This window comes from Lutra lutra, chromosome 9, assembly GCF_902655055.1.
Source record: "Lutra lutra chromosome 9, mLutLut1.2, whole genome shotgun sequence".
Classification (NCBI taxonomy): Eukaryota; Metazoa; Chordata; class Mammalia; order Carnivora; family Mustelidae; genus Lutra; species Lutra lutra.
Genome location: NC_062286.1, coordinates 105,154,247 through 105,173,959, shown reverse-complemented (window position 1 = coordinate 105,173,959; position 19,713 = coordinate 105,154,247). Strand labels below are relative to the sequence as shown.

General features: G+C 36.1%; 1 protein-coding gene across 5 annotated transcripts in view; it reads right to left on the bottom strand.

The window, feature by feature from the left end:
* Positions 1–19,713, bottom strand: part of TASP1 (taspase 1) — a 312,933-nt gene that overhangs the window by 41,943 nt on the left and 251,277 nt on the right. Inside the window, exon 14 of one of the 5 annotated variants that reach the window (XM_047745118.1) lies at positions 2,985–4,483. The exons of the other annotated variants lie outside the window; for them this stretch is intronic. Coding sequence (XP_047601074.1) covers positions 4,430–4,483 — 54 coding nt within the window. The 3' untranslated portion in view covers positions 2,985–4,429. Of the gene's footprint in view, positions 1–2,984; positions 4,484–19,713 lie in introns of those variants that run through there. 5 annotated transcript variants of the gene reach the window in all.

Genomic DNA, 19,713 nt, shown 5'->3' with positions numbered 1-19,713 from the left:
TGTGTGTCTCTTACATCAGGCCACATTAATAAAATTTTAATGAAGTCAGCATGAGGAGGAATATAGAAAGCACTAGAGCAACCTTGTTTGCATGAGCATTTTCCCTTCTGGAAAGCAGGACTCTAGTGAGACATCAGTGCCTCCTGCTCAATCTTCCATTATCAGGTGCACTTAAAGAGATAAATATTCTTTTTCCCTACCATTCTCCTTTCTCCAGTTAATTCTGCCTTACTTTCAAACTGCTGAGTCCTCAGTCACATATTTTTCCATCCACTAACAGTGTCACATGAATTTTCTTAATTCATACTATGGAATATATACTATGGAATAATATATATACTATGGAATAATGTGTCTACTTCATAGAATAAAGACCCATTTAGCTGCAGGCTAGGTTTGTCTTCTGTATTTATCACTGTGCTACTTAAGGCATGGAAATTTGGTACTGTGAGGTGGCTCTGTTGGCTGAACATATCTTATGTCCTTACATAAGGACATTCTTACCTGATGTGATAATAGTCACTCTGTGCTTTCTTTTACTGGCACAAATGTGATAGACCTTAAATGACCGATTCCAGGGAGAAGGGCAGGGGAAGTGTGTCTGGTTGGCTTTTATTGCTTTGTTTCTATTATGGGCATTTCTCCCCCTTAATGAGTGAGTCAGGAGACACCACCACCCCCAACCTTTTCCCAGAAGTTCCCTGCCCACTGCTTTCAAGAGCTGTCTTTCAAGGAGATACAACTTGTGAATAAGTATATTCTGAGCATTCTTTGTGTGTGGCATTAAACCTTGGAATGTAGTTTACTGCACTAAAAATAGTTTGGTCTTTAGACTTCATCCTGAAAGCAGATGTCCTCAAACAGTTGACGGTGTCACATGAACCTGTTTAACACCGTCCAGAATAATGTGTATGTTTTATAAACCAAAAACCAATCTACCTACAGGTTATAAGATCTGCTGCTCACTTCCTAAGTCTCTGTGATAGTGGGCAAGTCAGTGAAGTCTCTTGAGTTATAAAATGAGGGCTTTGGGGTTAGATTATCTCCAGAGCTGCCCCCCAAATTTTAACATTCTTTGGTGCTGACTTCATTTAGCTTGTGTATACATTGCTAATGAATCAAAAAATGAGTGTTTTACTTCTATTCCATCATTGTCTTTCACTAAAAGTAATAAATAGGCCAGAGCAATTTCAAGATTCCTAAGTTTAACCTAACAAATCAGAAATATCAACAGAATGAGGAATGAATGCCATATGTTAGTCATTTTACTGTATGTCACCCTACCTAGTGTTCCACATTTAAAACAAGGATACCATAAACGATCCAATGGTGAATGTGGACAAAACACAAAGACAGCATTATAGTAAACTGCATTGTGTACGGAGACAAGGCTACAAAGAGGGAAAATGTCTATTGTTCTCACATATAAATATCATACCTTAAAATGCTGTCTGATGAGAACAGCATGTTGTTCCAGTCTCAAGGCAACTTTTGTTACTTCTTTTACCATGCAGAGGGCACCACACTTCACAGGCAATATCGGACAAGATTACCCTCCTATTTTTAACTTAAAAGCCCTGTGAAGGCATCCACATAAACATGGCAGGTCTCACAGTACCTATTACAACATCACTCACATAGAGAATTATCATGAGCATTCCATTTTGCTAAAGGTGATAAAAGCTCTCCATGATTTAGCAAATATTTATTCTGCACTTATTACAAGGAAACAGAAGAATGAAACACACATGGATCTTGCTCTGAAGGCAATTATGTCTTTGTAGGATACAGAAACTAGTTCTTTGTGAACCTAGTTCCTTATAACATCTTAATAAAAATACCAAGCCCCTATATTTGCATAATACTTTAATTTTCACAGTGCTTTTGCATCCTCAAAATACTATGCCAGGTAGAAAGATGTATACTATACCTGTATTTCAGGTGGAAAAAAGCAAGGCTCAGAATGGTTATGTGGTTTGCTTATGGTCACGGATGAAGTGGAAAAACTGAGACTTGAATGAAAGCCTATGGACTCCAAATTTAGGGTTCTTTTACTCCCACACAACCTTGCCATAAGGATTCTAAATCTAGCTCTGTTAAGAGACACACCTCTCACTGCAGGAGGCTTATGACTATGTCGTGTCCCAGGATGAAATACAGCTTGCACAGAAAAGTTATTGCCATAAATTTTACCAACAAGTTTCAGGATGATTCTGGAATTCAGAGAACTGGGTCTGAGCCTTAATTTTGCTGCTGATAAACTAGATAGTGTCAGGACTGAGAGGTTACTGGCTCTCTGGGCTTCAGCCTGTTCGTCGGTAAAGATGAAAAATTTAATTCAATTATATTCAGGATTCTTTCTGATTCTAACATTCTACATAGTTTTGTACTAGAAAGCCACTCTAAATGTTTGAATAAGTGTTTTCTAAAACAACCCACATCTAAATTTTCCTAAAACTTAGGTTATAGATTTTTAAATAGCTCCTCTAAAAACTAATTAAAATCCCAATTGGTTCTGGGACTTTGTATCACCTTCTCCTTAGACCCAGCCTAATGCTGAGGGGTGTTCTTAGAGGGTAGTTTTATGACCAACTACTGAGACCCACTACACATCAGAATATCTGAGGTTGGGGCCTAGGAGGCTAGATTTTCACCCCATCCCCATCTCCGCAGAGCAAAACCTGTTCCTAGACTACCTCTTGGATAAGTAGGTTGGCAGGCAGGAAGAAAGGTCCATGGATAAGTCATGCAGACTAAATGTAACTACACATCTGATACCACAATGTTAATGCATACATACTCAGGCTGTAGAGGTCTTTTATACCTTCTACTCCGATTTTTAAAAATGTCTTTACTCTTTTTCAAATGTTTTAAGAGTAACATGTACTGCTTTTATGCTAAAAATTGTTTTTTTTTAAAGACTTTATTTATTTGACAGAAATCACAAGTAGGCAGAGAGACAGGTAGGGAGAGAGAGAGGAGGAAGCAGGCTCCCCGCTGAGCAGAGAGCCCGATGCGGGGCTTGATCCCAGGACCCTGAGATCATGACCTGAGCCGAAGGCAGAGGCTTTAATCCACTGAGCCACCCAGGCACCCCTAAAAGAATAAACCAATATATGTGATTTCATGTATTCTACATAATCACAATTGTATGTAAAAAAAAAAAAATCACAGCTGCAAAAACAGAAGGAAATATACCAAAATGTTAACAGCAGTGAATGTGGGGGTAGCTTGCAGCATTCCAGAAGGATTCACTCAGGGGTGGGGCTGGTTTTTTTTTCTTCCCATTATTTTCCTGCATCTTCTTAATTATGTAGTATGGTGATTTAGTTAGTGTTTAATGCAGCAATACAATATGTAAATTAATCCATGTCCTTTTATTACTGTTTTAGATTCATTCTGGAAGGTGTGACTGTGTCCCCCACTCTACTTCCTAGCACTGCTCAAAAGGAATGAATGAAATAACTGTAATGTCCACACAGGACCCAGCAATGGCATCTGGCTGGATCACTCTCTTCTCCTTGGAACACCTTTTTCTCTTGGCTTTAGGAAACCATATTCACCTGGGTCTCCTCAAACTCTATGTCCACAACTTTTCAGTCTCCCTTGCAGGTTCCTCCTCCTGTCACCAACTTATATATGTGGGAGTTCCCCAGGAATCAGGCCTCCTTTCTTCTATCTGTATTCACTCCCTTGAGGATCTCAACTGGTTTTAGAGTTTTAAAAAAGCATTCATACGCTGAGACTCCCAAATATCTATCTTCAGCTTAGGCTTCTCCAGACGAGTAAATGGTTAGAAGCTGGGTTCTCGAGTTCAGATTGTCATGCCTGAATCTTAGTTCCACCTCTTTGTAGCTGTGTGACCTTAGGCAAATAATGTGGTGTCTCAGATATTTCTTCTCTGAGGGGCTAATGGTGGCATGAGGTGCTGAGCTAAGAGGAGAGGAACTAGCTGAGTTCTGCAGGCCCAGTGGAAAGGGTTTACCTGCAGTTCTGTAGGGGGTTGCTCTGGGCCACCAAATCCTTGGTAAAAACAACCCAGTGGCCTCTTAGAGAACCTGGTAGGGAAGTCTCAACATCCTGATGATTTATACTGGGTAAAAATCCAAAATGTCAGTTACAGTCTTCCACTTGGTAAGCTGCCAGGTAACACAGATTTTACCATTGCTTGAAAAGAGCATCTTGTATTTGAAACAAAATGAAAGACTAATGTTTAAACTATTATAAAGAGTGAAACTAGTATTTGTGTAATGGACTATTTCCTGAGAATATCAGTCGATCTGTCAGTGAGGAATTTGGGAGGGGTACAAATGAAAACCACCAACAAACCCTTTGAAGAAAGTTCTCCTTGTCAAAACCATCTGCTTCCTGACTTCTTATTGATCTGACCTATGTAATGCCAAAGAACTAACTGCTAAGGCATTAAGACCTAGACAGAAGTATTTCCCAAGCTGAACTCCTGCTGCATCCTGTGAGATGCTCTCTGAAAAAAAAGGAGCACAGTTAAATGTCAGGGAAATGGTACAAACTTATCGTTCAACCCAGTCTACTCTAAAAGAGCAAGATAGGCATGTGAACACTTAATGGTTCAGACATCCTTCTAAGAGGGAGCAAAATACATGACCCCAAAACATGCCACTTCTGCATGTGGATTATTTTGATCTGGTAACTGAGACCCAACAGAATCAAGAAAATTTTGAAAACATTAACCACCTAAAAGAACTTAGATAGGAGGCCTGGCCAGAAAGAGAGCCATTACTGGGGATAATTTTGTATCTGGAAGGCCTATCTGTAGGGAAAGGCAAACATCTTAATTACCAAACATTGGCTCACAGTAAGAATATTGTGAATTACCCTCCTCCCCTTGGAATTCCCAGGCCCCTGTTCCATTTCTTAGCTCAGGATGGCATACAAGCCTTAACTGACTCACTTGTCCTTGTGTCTCAATGTTTGTTTGTTTGTTTGTTTTTAAAGATTTTATTTATTTGACAGACAGAGATCACAAGTAGGCAGAGAGGCAGGCAGAGAGAGAGGAAGGGAAGCAGGCTCCCCGCTGAGCAGAGAGCCTGATGCGGGGCTCCATCCCAGGTCTCTGGGATCATGACTTGAACCGAAGGCAGAGGCTTTAACCCACCGAGACACCCAGGTGCCCCTCAATGTTTTTTTAATGGGATTCCTATATGTACATAATTAAATTTGCTTTTCTCCTGTTAATCTGTTTTATGTCAATTTAATTAACAGACCGGCCAAAAGAACCTAGAAGGACAGAGACAAAATTTTCCTCCCCTACATTTCAATAAAGAATTGTGTGTGACTCTTAACACCAGCTCATCCCAAGTATTAACTCCTTCCTTTAATTCCAGCCACACTCAAACTACTAAAAAGAGTGTGCCCTTACTTCACTTTAATGCTGAAACCTCAGCTACTTTTGCTGGTTCTTTCTCACCTCACCATCCACTAAATGTTAGGGAACCTCACGGCTCAATAGTTGGGACAACTTTTTTTCTGCTCATTTTATAGAAATGTATCTGTGAAATGTTTTGGACATAAAGTGTAACATCTGGTTACACTGGAGAAAGAGGAAAGAATAATAACTCTCCAGACCTACTCCTCCTCCAGTTACCATTTCACTTCTTTACTTCCATTTACAGTAAAGTTCTTCAAAAGACTTGTCTGTACTTATTATCTCAAATTTTTTGAGTCCCTTCTGTTCTCTCTGTAAATGCTCTACAATCAGGCTTTTGCTTCAGCCACTCCAGTGAAACAGCTCATATCAAGGTAAGTAAGCAATGCCTTCCAGTGCTAATAAATCTAATGGTCTGTCCTCAGACCCAATTCCATGGTACAAGACTACTGCATCTGATAAAGTTGGTCACCCTCCTCTCCTTGAAATACTTTCCTTCCTTGGTTTCTAAAACAGCACATTCGTGTTGTTCTCCAACCTCTAGGCCATTTCACAGTTTTCTTTGGTGGCTCCTCATTTCCCAAATTTATAAACATGAGTGATCCTCAGGACTCTTTTCTCTTGTCTGTGTTAACTCACTTGGTGATCTCACTCAGCCTTTTAGTTTTAAAAAGCATTTATATGCTGAGATTCCCAAGTACACAGCTCTAGCTTAGTCCTCTCTCCTGACATATATATCCAACTATCTGAGGGCATCTCAATATGGACATATCCCAATTGAGCTCTTTCTACTTCCCCTCATTCCTCTGAAGCCTAGTAAAAAGCAACTTTACTCTTCCAACTGTTCAGGCCAAACTCTTAGGAGTCATCATTGTCTTCTCTATTCCCCTCATCCATTAGCAGTCCATCAGCAAAACCCATTGGTTCTATCTTAAAACACACAAAGAAGCAACTGATTCTCACCATCTGCACAGCTAACACTTCAGCCAAATCATTATCATCACTTACATGAGTAGCAACAACCTTTCACTCTGTCTCCCCTTCATAGCTGGAGTCACCTCTTATAAAGTCAGATTATGTCACAAATGGGTTAGTGAGTGACATGATGCTAGTGAGTTTCCAATGGCTCCCATCTCAGAGAAGAAGCCCAAATCTTAACAATGACGAATATGAGCTTACACAATCTGGTCCCCCACTGCATATACTGACCCACTAACTGACCATTCTCACTGACCTTCTAACATACAAGGAATACTCCCAGTTAAGAGTCTTTGCACTTACTGTTCTCTATGCCTGGAATGTTCTTGCCTTGCTCCCATAAATCTTCCAAGACTTCACTCAACTGTCACCTCCTCAGTGAGACCCACCTAACATCAGAACCTTCGTACTTCCTAAAACCCCTCCCAGCTTCATGTCTCTTTTTAGCACTTATCACAAATATAGTATATGCTTTACTTATCTTGTTTATTATTTCTCCCATTAATGTAAGCCCAAAAGCACAGGGATTCTTGGTTTCTTTGTTTATTCTTAATGTCCCCAGGGAAGTGCCTGAATATAAAAGGTACTCCATACTATTTGTTTAGTAATAAACAAATTACTTCTTTTTAAAAGATGAGTTACTCTGTTTAATTAAAACTCTTTTCCTAGTTAAACTGAGTTTTATAAATAGCTAAAATCTAGAAGCCAAAGAATTAGGGCTTCCTTCCTAGTGAATCATTGTTAGTCACTACAATAAATCTTTGAGTAGCTCTAAGACTGGTTAACAGAGGTTAAGAAAAAATGTATTTTTGTCATCTTTGCTGGTGAAGATCTTTTAAATTGTAGTTATTTCTTTTTTTTTTTTAAACCAAATATGGTTACTGAACAAAAACACTGAAAAAAAAAACCCATAAACTAAAATGCTAGACTCAGGAACTTATTGTATCTAAGAGGTCATCATATTAAAGACCATATTAAAGACTAGGTCTTCCTATCTAACCATATGGCATTGGAAATGTGTAGAAATTTGGATGGAAGTATGCTCTTATTAAGGTATTATTGGGGCTTATTACTAACTGCCTATTAAAAGCTTGTTTTGCCAAGATCTTCCATTTTTATTCTTTAAGCATTTCTAATGGAGTACTGTAGTTGGCAGTTCTAACTATTCAAAATTTTACCATAATACCTGTAAGAACTATCAATGGAAGAAATCAGTGGGTTAATTGGTTTTTCATCTGTTATATAGGAGAGACATTTAAAACAATATTAATTTTCTATTTCAAGTGAAGAAAAAGCTGTTTCTAAGTACTTTGAGCATCTCCTAATGGCAAATTGTTAATATAATCTTCATCCTAAATTAAGTTCCTTTTTACCCCTTCAACACTACAGCAGACAGTATAGTCCAAACATGTATAGTACAGTGATGACAGCTCAAGAATATAAAAGTCAGTCATCAGTACCTACCACTTACTGCATCCAGAAGTATTTGAAAGGAATGTAAACAGAAGAATAGCTCAACCATATCCAAATGTCTCATTAGTTATTACTAAAATATTAAGTTTTCACCAATTTATAGCACTGCTTTACTTATAGGACATAAAAGTCATACATTGCAACTATCATAAAATAATTTTAACCCTAGGATTAGACAGATTGGACACCCCCAGATGAAGGTTTTTAAAAAGATGGAAACTATATTTTTGAATGTATGGTACCAAAATGAAAATGTATTCTAGCAGATAGACTTTGCTTAGGATTCAAAATCTACAACATGGATCAATCTCAAACACCTGTGAGTGAAGAAGGCCAGGTGTAGGACTGTCAAAGTGGAAGGGAAGGCCCCACCAATATGGTGGCTACCAGTGTTGCCAAATCTGCTCTCAGAGGATAAAACAAATTAGAAGGAAAAAAAAAACATATTTTTATGTAAAAGTTAAAATGTTTAAATCATGTACAAAAAATGTTCTGTCTGTAAAATTTGTATTTTGTGTTAACTTTTTATGTGAAAGTTTTCAATTTTTTAAAAAAGCTAATCTGTTGATGAATCCAGCTTTTGATCTCAAATCTGGAAAGGAGAGACTGGGGACAAAAATGTGTCCAAACAACAGTCTGGGCTCAAAGTTCTACCCTGAATGTAACTATGGAAAGCCTACACATGCTAAATCTTGGGTGGTCATTAGCACCTCCCCTATACTATATGCTTGGTAGATCCAGCTCCTGTCACTAACCAATTTAATAAAAATAATGTAATTAAAGTTCTTATAAAATCAGTGGGTGATACTGAATATTTATAATCATAGAAACCAATACTTTGTCCTGAGTTGGGAAGTTAACATGAAATAAGAATGATACCTTAAGACACAAGAAAAATCCCAAATAAACAATCTAACACCTAAAGGAACTAACTAGAAAACGAAGAACAAATGAGGCCCAAAGTTAGTAAAAAGAGGCAACTAATAAAGATCAGAGCAGAAATAAATAAAACAAAGACAAAAAAGAAAAAGATCAATGAGAACAAGAGCTGGTTCTTTGAAAAGATAAACAAAATTGATAAACCTTTAGCCAGACTCATCAAAAAGAGAAAGAGAAAGTATCAAATAAGTAAAATCAGAAAAGAAGTTATAGGTGATACCACACAAATACAAAAAGTTATGAGAGATTACTATATAAAACCATATGCCAAAAAACTGGACAACCCAGAAGAAATGGATAAATTCCTAGAGACTTACAATCTTCTGGGACAGAATCAGGAAGAAACAGAAAATCTGAGCAGATGAATTACTGGTAACAAAATTGAATCAGTAACCACAAATTCCCAATAAATGAAAGGTCAAGACAAGATGGCTTCACAGGCGAATTTTTTTTTTTTAATATTTTATTTATTTATTTAACAGACAGAGATCACAACAAGTAGGCAGAGAGGGAGGCAGAGAGAGAGGGGGGAAGCAGGCTCCCTGCCGAGCAGAGAGTCCAATGCGGGGCTCGATCTCAGGACCCTGGGATCATGACCTGAGCCGAAGGCAGAGGTTCAACCCATTGAGCCACCCAGGCGCCCCCACAGGTGAATTCTACCAGACATTTAAATAAGACTTAGTTAATACCTATTCTTTTCAAACTATTCCAAAAATATAGAAGAGGAAGGAATGCTTCCAAATTCATTCTGAGTCCAGTTTTACTTCTATACCAAAAACAGACAAAGACACCACAAAAAAAGAAAATTATAGGCCAATATCCCTGATGAACATAGATATAAAAATCCTCAACAAAATATTAGCAAACCAAATTCAAAAATAGTCATTAAAATCATGTGGGATTTATTCCAGGGATGCAAGGATGGTTCAGTATATACAAATCAATCGATGTGAAACATTGCATCAACAAAATGAAGGATAAAAATTATATGATCATCTCAATAGATGCAGAAAAAGCATTTGACAAAATTCAACATCCATTCCTGATAAAAAATTCTCAACAAATTGGATACAGAAGGAACATACCTTAACATAATAAAGGCCATACATGACAAATCCATAGCTAACATCATACTCAATAGTGAAAAGCTGAAAGCTTTTCCCCTAAGATCATGAATGAGACAAGGATGTGACTCCCACCACTTTTATTCAACATAATACAGGAATTCCTAGTCATAGCAATCAGACAAGAAAAAAGAAATGAAAGGCATCCACATTGGTAAGGAAGAAGCAAACCTGTCACTATTTCCAGATGACATGATACTATATAGAGAAAATCCTAAAGACTCTAACAAAAAACTATTAGATCTAATAAATGAATTGAGTGAAGTTTCAGGATACAAAATGAATATACAGACATCTTTTGCTTTTCCATACACTAATAACAAAGTGGTAGAAAGGGAAATAAAACAACCCCATTTACAATTGAATTAAAGAGATTAAAAAACCAGGAATTAATTTAACCAAAGAAGTGAAAGATTTTGTAGTAAAGTGATAACACTGAAAAACTTCCCTGTGGTTAAAATAGCCATTGTCAAATTTGGCAACAATGTTCTAATAGCCTTGTATCATGACAGATGAAAACTACACTTGTGGGGAGTATAGCATAATGTATAAACTAAATTGCTATGGTATACACCTGGAACTATTATAACATTGTGTGTCAAGTATACTCAAATAAAAAAAGTTTTTTTAATAAAAAGAATAATGAGAGAGCTATACTCTGAAAACTATAAGACACCAATGAAAGAAATCAAAGGTAACAGAAATAAATGGAAAGATATACCATGCTCATTGATGGAAAGAATTAATATTGTTAAAATGTCCATACTACCCAAAGCAATCTACAGATTCAATGCACTCCCTATCAAAGTACCAAGAGTGTTTTTCATAGAACTAGAGCAAAAAAATCCTAAAATTGTATGGAACCACAAAAGACCCCAAAAAACCAAACCAACCTTAAGAAAGAACAAAACTGGAGGTATTGTAATCCAAGATTTCAAGATTTATTACAAGACTATGATAATCAAAACAGTATAGTCCTGGCAAAAAAAACCAGACACATGATCAATGGAACAAACTTGAGATCCCAGAAATAAGTATATACATATAGGGTCAATTAGTCTATGAAAAAGGAGGCAAGAATACAGTGGAGAAAAGACAGTTTCTTCAATAAATGGTGCTGGGAAAACTAAACAGTTGCATGCAAAAGAATGAATATGGGCCACTTTCTTGCACCATACTAAAAACAAACTCAAAGTGGAGTAAGGCCTGAAACCATAAAACTCCTAAAAGAAAACATAGGCAGTAATCTCTTAGACATCAAGCTTAGCAATATTTTTCTGATGTGTCTCCTCAAGCAAGGGAAACAAAATCAAAATAAACAATTGAGACCTGACATCAAACTAAAAACCTTTTAGCACAGTGAAGGAAACTATCAACAAGACAAAAAGGCAACCTACGGAATAGGAGAGAATATTTGCAAATGATATATACAATAATGAGTTAATATCCAAAATATATAAAGAACTCAGGGTGCCTGGATGGCTCACTCAGTTAAGCGTCTGACTCTCGGTTTCAGCTCAAGTCATGATCTTGCAGTCATGGGACAGCCCCATGTCAGGCTCTGTGCTCAGCATGGAGTCTGCTTCAGAGTCTCTCACTATCACTCTCTCAAATAGATAAATCTTCAAATATACAAGCCGGTGGTTGCCAAAAAGGAAGGGGTTGGGGGGAGGGGAAAATGGGTGAAGAGAATTAAGAGGTACAAATTTCCACTTACAAAATAAATGTCATGGGGATGAAAAGTACAGAGTATAGTCAATAATACTGTAATACACTTATGGTACCCATTTCATACTATACATAATTGTTGAGTCACTGTATTGTAAACTTAAAACTAATTTAATATCACACAACTATACTGCAATTAAAAATATAAAAATTTTCAAAAAACAAAAAAAGTTTCCTTTCTTCATTTGTCCTGCACTTTACAACCAAAAGAAAGAAAATAGCATTCTATAACCATTACTCTCTCACTGTGGGTAATGAGGGTAATCATTCTCAAGGACACTTGTCTCAGTTACATGCCATGGTTACCTGTCCTGTGGGCAAACAGTCTGCCTTGGGAAGGTACAAAGTTACCTAAAATGTGGTACTAAAAGGTAACAAGATAACACTCTAATGTTCAACTCATGAGTGATTTGCAATATGTAGACTGATGACTAGGTAAGTATGTAGATGCAGAGAAAGTAATGTTTCATTCTTTTTCATGTTGCTATAACAACAACAACAACAACAACAACAATAGAAACAACAACAACAAAAAGGTTTATTCACTTCACCTCAACTAACATCCAGTGTTGTTATGTCCAGGTGATAGACATATTTATCTTTGCAAAGATCTAACCCTACACCATGATTAAAATGAGATTTATGTGGATAAATATGGTTAATGCCTCAGAAGATTTACGCTCTTGCCAACATGGTGAATTCTCTCTTGTTTATTCTTTTTATTGCTTAGGAGCAATGTCAATGAATCATTTGGAAGAACTGATGGCATAAGTTTATTAGGCAAAAATAAAATTACCGATTGCTCTTAGAAATAAATTTGAGGCTGAGGAGACCTCTGTCTTGGTTTGTTTTTCACACATTCAGTTTTAGACAGTCTTCTCCTGTTTGTCTAAAGGACTTTCTAAAGAGACCTAACAGGATCCTCCTGGCAGTCCTAACAGCATGGAAAAGAAATGCAATTTTCTATATTTGAAATTCTGGGCAAGCTTCGAAGGTACAAATAAAATCACTGATTACCCACCTTTCCTTGTGTTCTGTAAGTGTGTCTGGCAAATTTAGCTGTCTGGGATGTTTTCTTAGTACACAGCTTACTGGTGGTACCTAACCTACCACCCTGAGGCAGTTGGCTTCCTGCCAGGGATCAGGTTCCTTTAGTTATCAGGCTCCTTCAAGGTGAGGACTAGAGTGCCGAAAGCAGTTAAAATTTGGTTTAGACTAAGGCCAACTGGTATCTAGGTGATCTCCATAAATCTAATATATGGTCCAATAAATCCATATGGTCCAATAAATCCAGTGACTGAATTTCACTGGGTACCATGGTGGGGCACTTTTAAGGAGTTCATGGACAATATACCCTTAGGTATTTCACAGTCTAGTGTTCAGTAGAATCTAAAAAGGCTACCTGCATGTTCAAGGGTCACAAAAGAGAAATTCAACAGTAGCTAACAGCAACATCTTTCCCTCTTTTAAAAGAAAAATTATTCAGTTAGATGAACAGAGAAACTGCAGGCAAATCTTAGAATAAATAAAAAAAACTGAAGCTTGTGATGTTATCAAACTGGCAGACCTCTAGTCAGATAGCTTTTTGAAAGGGCATTAGTGTCAAAATAGCCTGAACTGCAGGGCTGGAGGGTGTGTGTGTGTGTGTGTGTGTGCGTGCACGCGCGCATATGTGTTCCTGTAACTTCAAACAATTTTCTTGTTTCTCTGGGATTTCTGAATTCACTTGTCAGTTGGCTTCTATCAATGAGTTAGAGTTACATTTTGTCAAACGGAGTAATGGCCACCATCTCCACCAGAGACACAGGATGAAAATCTAGGAGTTACTGCTCTTGTCATAGATGATGTAAATGGCACCTTTGGGAGCAGAATTACAGCGCAAAGAAGGCTTTGGAGCTATGCAGTGTGAAGGCCCTGAGAAAGTTGCTACAACATCAACTAGCACCACCTCCTCCTACCACCACCCCCATCATCATCATTCATGTAGCTCTATTATATATATGCACCCCAGCTATATTATTCAATTAATTTTTAGGATGCTAGACAGCATCACTAGCATTCTCACTTTAAATATGAGGAAAGTGGGACATGTGGATAGCTCAGTCAGTTAAGCATCTGCCTTCGGCTTGAGTCATGATCCCAGGATCCTGGGACTGAGTGCCCCGTCAGGCTCCTTGTTCAGTGGGGAGTCTGTTTCTTCCTCTGCCCGCTGCTCTCCTGCTTGTGTTCTCTCTCTCTCTCTAACATATAAATAAATAAAATCTTTAAAAAATATGAGGAAACCAAGGGTCAGAGTTGCAACCTGTTCCAGGTTATAAACAAGCAAGGGTACAGGATCAAAATCCAAGTCTGGATAACTCCACAGCCCAGTCTCTTTATCATTTCACCACACAGCTACTTAAAGACAGGTCTGCTAATACCTTTCCTTAGACTTTTAAAAAATAGAGGTTTGATTCAGATATGACAAAATGTAGAGATGTTAAGTAAAGCTTGATGACTTTTGACCATTTATATAACCATGAAACTGAAACCAAACCCACACAGAAAATTTTCTTTCTTTTTTTTTTAAATAGTATCTTTTTTTTTTTCCCAAGATTTTATTTATTTGTCAGAAGAGAGAGAGCATGTGTGCATATGCAGGGGGAGCAGCAGGCATAGGGAGAAGCAAGCTCTCCACTGAGCAAGAAGCTCAATGGGGGGCTCCATCCCAGTACCCCAGGATCATGACCTGAGCCAAAGGCAGATATTTAACCAACGGAGCCACCCAGGTGTCTCAATACAGAAAATTTTCATACAAAATATATTTCTATGACATCCCAAATTCCTTCGTGCTTCTTTTCGTGAAGCCACCACTTTTGGATTTCTTTCATCTAGCATACCTTATATAAATGGAGTAATTCACAAAGTAGTCTTTTGTGTCTGGCTGTATTCACTTAATGTTTTTAGTTTTGGGTTTTTTTTTTTTTTTTAAGGTATAGAAAAAAGTTTATTTAGCCTGTGAGGATTTACTTTCACAATGGTACAAACTCTTGGCACAGAAGACCTTAAAGTTTTATAAATTGCTTTAATTAGGTAAATACCTAGGTTGATATTATGAGGCTGCCAGACATTATTAGAAAAAGTTAATGGTCACCAGCATTTGCATACATAATCACATAATGGCAAAATAAACCAAAGAACAAGGCTTTTTAATATCTCTCAAAACATAATAAATTATAATTTTTTATCAAACATTCATTCCTAGGCTCTAGCCATCTGGGTCTTTGAATTTATTTTCCATTTTACATTTTCTAACATGTTCTCTGAATATAGGTTATAAATAATCTTCCTCATCCTCTCTCCAGTCTCAACACCCTCAAGTCACCTGTTTTACTTAAGTTATACTATTATCTTTTAGAGAAGATATACTTACATAGCAAGTTACACTTATGAATGAAAAGAATGTTAGAGGATTAGAAATAATAAAGTAATTATTTCACTGATCCTCATCCAATTTCAGACAGCAAAAATTCTCCCTCATAAAATTCTTTCCATCTCTAAACACACTGAAAAAAAGTGAAATTATGGAAAACTTATGATAGGTTACTAGACATTGTGTGCTTTTAACAGTTCAACCGGCAGTACTTGCTGATTAGGAGTAAATTCATGGACTTAGTATTTTAAAATGTATACCCTAATAAATATAAAGTACATAAACAATTAGGTAAGCTTGCTGAAGAGGCTGACCAAACTAAACTAGAAGATACTAGTACCATCTAAATTTTCTGTCTTTCAGGGGCACCTGGGTGGCTTGTCATTAAGCATCTGCCTTAGCTCAGGTCATGATCCCAGAGTCCTGGGATCAAGCCCCACATCAGGCTCCCTGCTCTGCAGGAAGCCTACTTCTCCCTTTCCCACTCCCCCTGCTGTGTTCCCTCTCTCACTGTGTCTATGTCAAAAAAATAAATAAAATCTTAAAAATAAATAAATAAAGTCTCTTTTTTTCTTTTTTCTTACCGACTATTTTATTAAAGTTGCTGAATGTATACTTCATTGTCATTTTGGAAGTCTTTTACTGTAAAGACAATTCTTTTACCTGATAACAATAGTAGCAGCAACATTACTAGTGATTATGCCAGATCTCCATGTTGGATACATTCAATTTCTTCTTGAGACACAAGTTTCCATCTGAATTTCTGAGGCAATGTTTTTTATAAATCCTGCAGTGTCTTATGAATCCTGTTACATCAATAAATGTGGTGATTTATTCCTTCAGAGTGTTGTGAAGCTGCAGAAGAGGGAGTGGTATTCCCACTGATCTCAAAGCTTCTGCTATTACTGGGTTTAGGATTATCTCTTTCACCAGAGGACACTGCCTTTATTACAGTAGCTTTATGGGGAGTCGCAAAACAAGTTAAGTCTTCTAACTTTGGCCTTTTTTAAAGTTGATTTTTACAATTTTAGGTCCTTTGCCTTTCCATGGAAATTCTGAAATCAGCTTGTTGATTTCTTATTTTAAAAACTACTGAAATTTTTATTAGGTTTTCTTTGAATCTATGGATGACTTTGGAAAGAATGGCTATCTTAACATTATTGAGTCTTTCAATCTGTGAACATGCATATTTTCTTTCCTTTACATAGCTTTTCTTTTATTTCTCTCAGCAAGGCTTTGTAATTTTCAGAGGACAGCTCTTGCACATCATTTGTTAGAATCATTCCATGTCATCTGAGAATAACTACAGTTTTTAAGTCTTTTTCAACTTTTGTCTTTTATGTCTTTTACTTGCTTTACTGTATTGGTTAGGAATTCCAGTGAAATACTGGACAGAAGTATGAGTGGACCTCCTCTTTGTCTGTTCTCAATGTTAGAAAGAAAGTGTCTAGCATTCCATCAATTAGTATGCTTTTAACTGTAGGTTTCTAGTACATGCCTTTTATCAAATCGAGGTATTTATCAGATTTCTGGTATTGTAAGAATTTTTATCACGGATGGAAGTTGAAATGAGCATATGGTATCTAGATGATCATCTGGTTCTTCTCATTTATTTTGGTTAATACAATAAATTACATTGTTTTATATTTTTAATAGATTTGTTGGGATATTTTAACAGATCTGTTCACACACCATAAACTCACCCTTTAAGTAAGTGTTCAGTTTAGTACATTTAGTACATTGGCCAAGTTGTGTAGCTCCAATTCCAGAACACTTTTATGACCTCAAAAAGAAACTCTGTACCCATTAACACTCACTCTCACGCTCTCCTTCCCCACCAGCCCTGGCAACTACCAATCTACATTCTGTCATATTTTGGTTATCCATTCATCAGTTGATGGGTATTTGCTTCCACTTTGTAGCTATTATGAATAATGCTGTTATACTGTATCTGTGAACAAGTTTTTGCATGGTCATAGTTTCAATTCTATTGGCTATATACCTAGGAGTGGAATTGCTGGGTTATACAGTAACTCTAGATTTAATTTTTTTTTTTTTTTACTGCTTCTATAAGCAGAAGATACTGAATTTTGTATCTTTATTTTCTACTTTCTCTTTCTAAATTCATAATTCTGAGAATTTAATATTTGAACTCCTTGGATTTTCTAAGTCTACATCATATCACAAAGATATTTATGCTTTTTTGTCTGTTCCTTTCTTTTCAGAAGTTTTACCTCTTGTTTGTTTGTTTGTTTTTTGAAAGATTAACTTATTAAAGAGGTACCTGATGGCTCAGTCAGTTAAGTGTCTGCCTTTGGCTCAGGTCAGAATCTCAGGGTCCTGTCATCAAGTCCCACATTGGGCTCCCTGTTCAGTGGAGAGTCTGTTTATCCTTTCTCCCTCTACTCTTGCGTGCTCTCTCTCAAATACTTTTTAAAAAATAATTAATTTATTAAGAATTTCTGCACCTATGTTTATGAGGGATACTGGTCTGTAGTTTTCCTTGCTCATAACATATTTGTCAAATTTTGATACCGAGGTTACCTTCACATCATAAAATGGGTTGGAAAGCATTCCCTCTGCCTTGTTTTCCCAAGGTAATTGTTGAAAGGTTGTATTATTTCTTCTTTAAATGTCTGATATAACATATCAGTGAAATCATCTGGGCATGAACTTTTCTTTGTGAGGAGATTTTTATTATAAATTCAATTTCTTAAATATGTATATGCTTATTTCCAACTTTCTGTGTTAGATTTCCTAAGGTGGGGTTTTATTATTTTTTTTATTGTGCTGAATATACATAACACATAATTTACCATTTTTAATTCAGTGCCATGAAATACATTCACAGTACTGGGCAGCCATCATCACTATCCATTGCAGAACTAAGTTGGGGTTTTAAAGGAACTTATAAATTTCACCTACGTTACTGAATGTATTATAAGAAAGCTGTTCATTGTATCACCTTATTATCCATTTATTCTCTGTTAGATCTATGATTCTGTACTAATATTCCCTTTTCATTCTTGATATTGGTGATTTGCATTATTTTCTCTTTCCTGACCATTCTTTCTAAGGTTATGTCAATTTTATTAATTTTTTTCAAAGAACCAATTTATGGCTTTGTTGATTTTTTTCTATTTTTAATTTTCTATGTTTTTTTTTTACTTTTATCTTGATTTTTCTTTTGTATTTATCCTCCTTAAAGCTTAAGATGGAAATTTAACATTTATTTAAATTTTCTCCACTATTATAAGCATTTAAAGATATATTTCTTCTTTAAATGTTTTCATTATATCCTATAAATTCTGACATATTGTTTCCATTATCATTCCATCTGAAATAATTTCCAATTTCTTCCTGTGAGTATTCCTTGTGAACTTGAAAAGAATAACTTGTTGAATGTGGTATCTATAAATATCACTTAGGTCAAGTTGGATCATAGTTGTTCATATATTTATTAATTTTTATTCTACTTAATACTGAGAGAGGGATGTTAAAATTTCCCACTATATTGTAGATTTGTCTGTTCCTCCCCTATAGTTCTCTCAATTTTTGCTTCCTTTACTAGGTATATACACCATTAGAATTTTTATGTCTTCTTGATGAATTGGCCATATTACCAATATGTAATGTTCTGCTTTATCTTATAATGTTTCTTATGTCTGACATAATATAGCCACACTAACTTTCTCATGCTTAGTGTTTGTACATACGTTTTTTCCATACTTTCACTGTCAATTTTGTCTGAGTCTATTTAATGTGCATTTCTTATAAATACTATATGGTTGGGTCTTCTAAGATTATCTGCAATATGAAAATCTCTGCCTTTTAAATTGAGTGCTTAGTTTATTCACATTTAATGTAATTATTGATATAATTGAGTTTAAGTCTTTCAGCATTTGCTTTCTATTTGTCTCATATGTTTGTTGTTTTTCTGTTCCTCTTTTTTGACCTGTTTTTTGGTTGAGTATTTTGTAATATACTTTCTCATATGTCTTCTACTAATTTTTTATGTTTAAATTTATTATTCTAGAAATTAAAATGCATCCTTATCTCAAACTACATTCAAATACTAACATACTGTCTTATAAACAATGTAAGAACTTTACAGCTATATAATTCCAAATGCACAAATCTTAGCCCTGTTGTTATAGTTCTATAAGTCACTTTCTTCAATTTCTTAAATTCATTTTCCATTTTGTGCTTAAGTTTGGACAATTTATACAGACTGGTTTTCAAGTTCACTAACCATATTTTCCACACCAATCTCCTGTTAAACCCAACAAATAAGTTACTTGTTTCTGATACTGTATTTTTCAGTTATACCATTTTCATTTGGTTATTTCTTTTTATAGTTATCACAATTATTTTATAAACCTTCTCCACTAATTCCAACATCTAGGTCATCTGTGGGGATAAGCTTCCATTGGCTGATTTTATTCTGCTTCTTCAGAGGACTTACATATTTTTTTATTTTTTTAAGATTTATTGATTTATTTTAGAGAGAAAAGAGGTAGGGGGAGAAGCAGAGGGAGAGACAGAACCCTGAAGCAGACACCCCGCTGAATGGGAAGCCCAAAGCAGAGTCAGTCCCTGGACCCTGAGATCATGACCTGAGTGAAATCAAGAGTTTCTGCCACCCAGGCACCCAA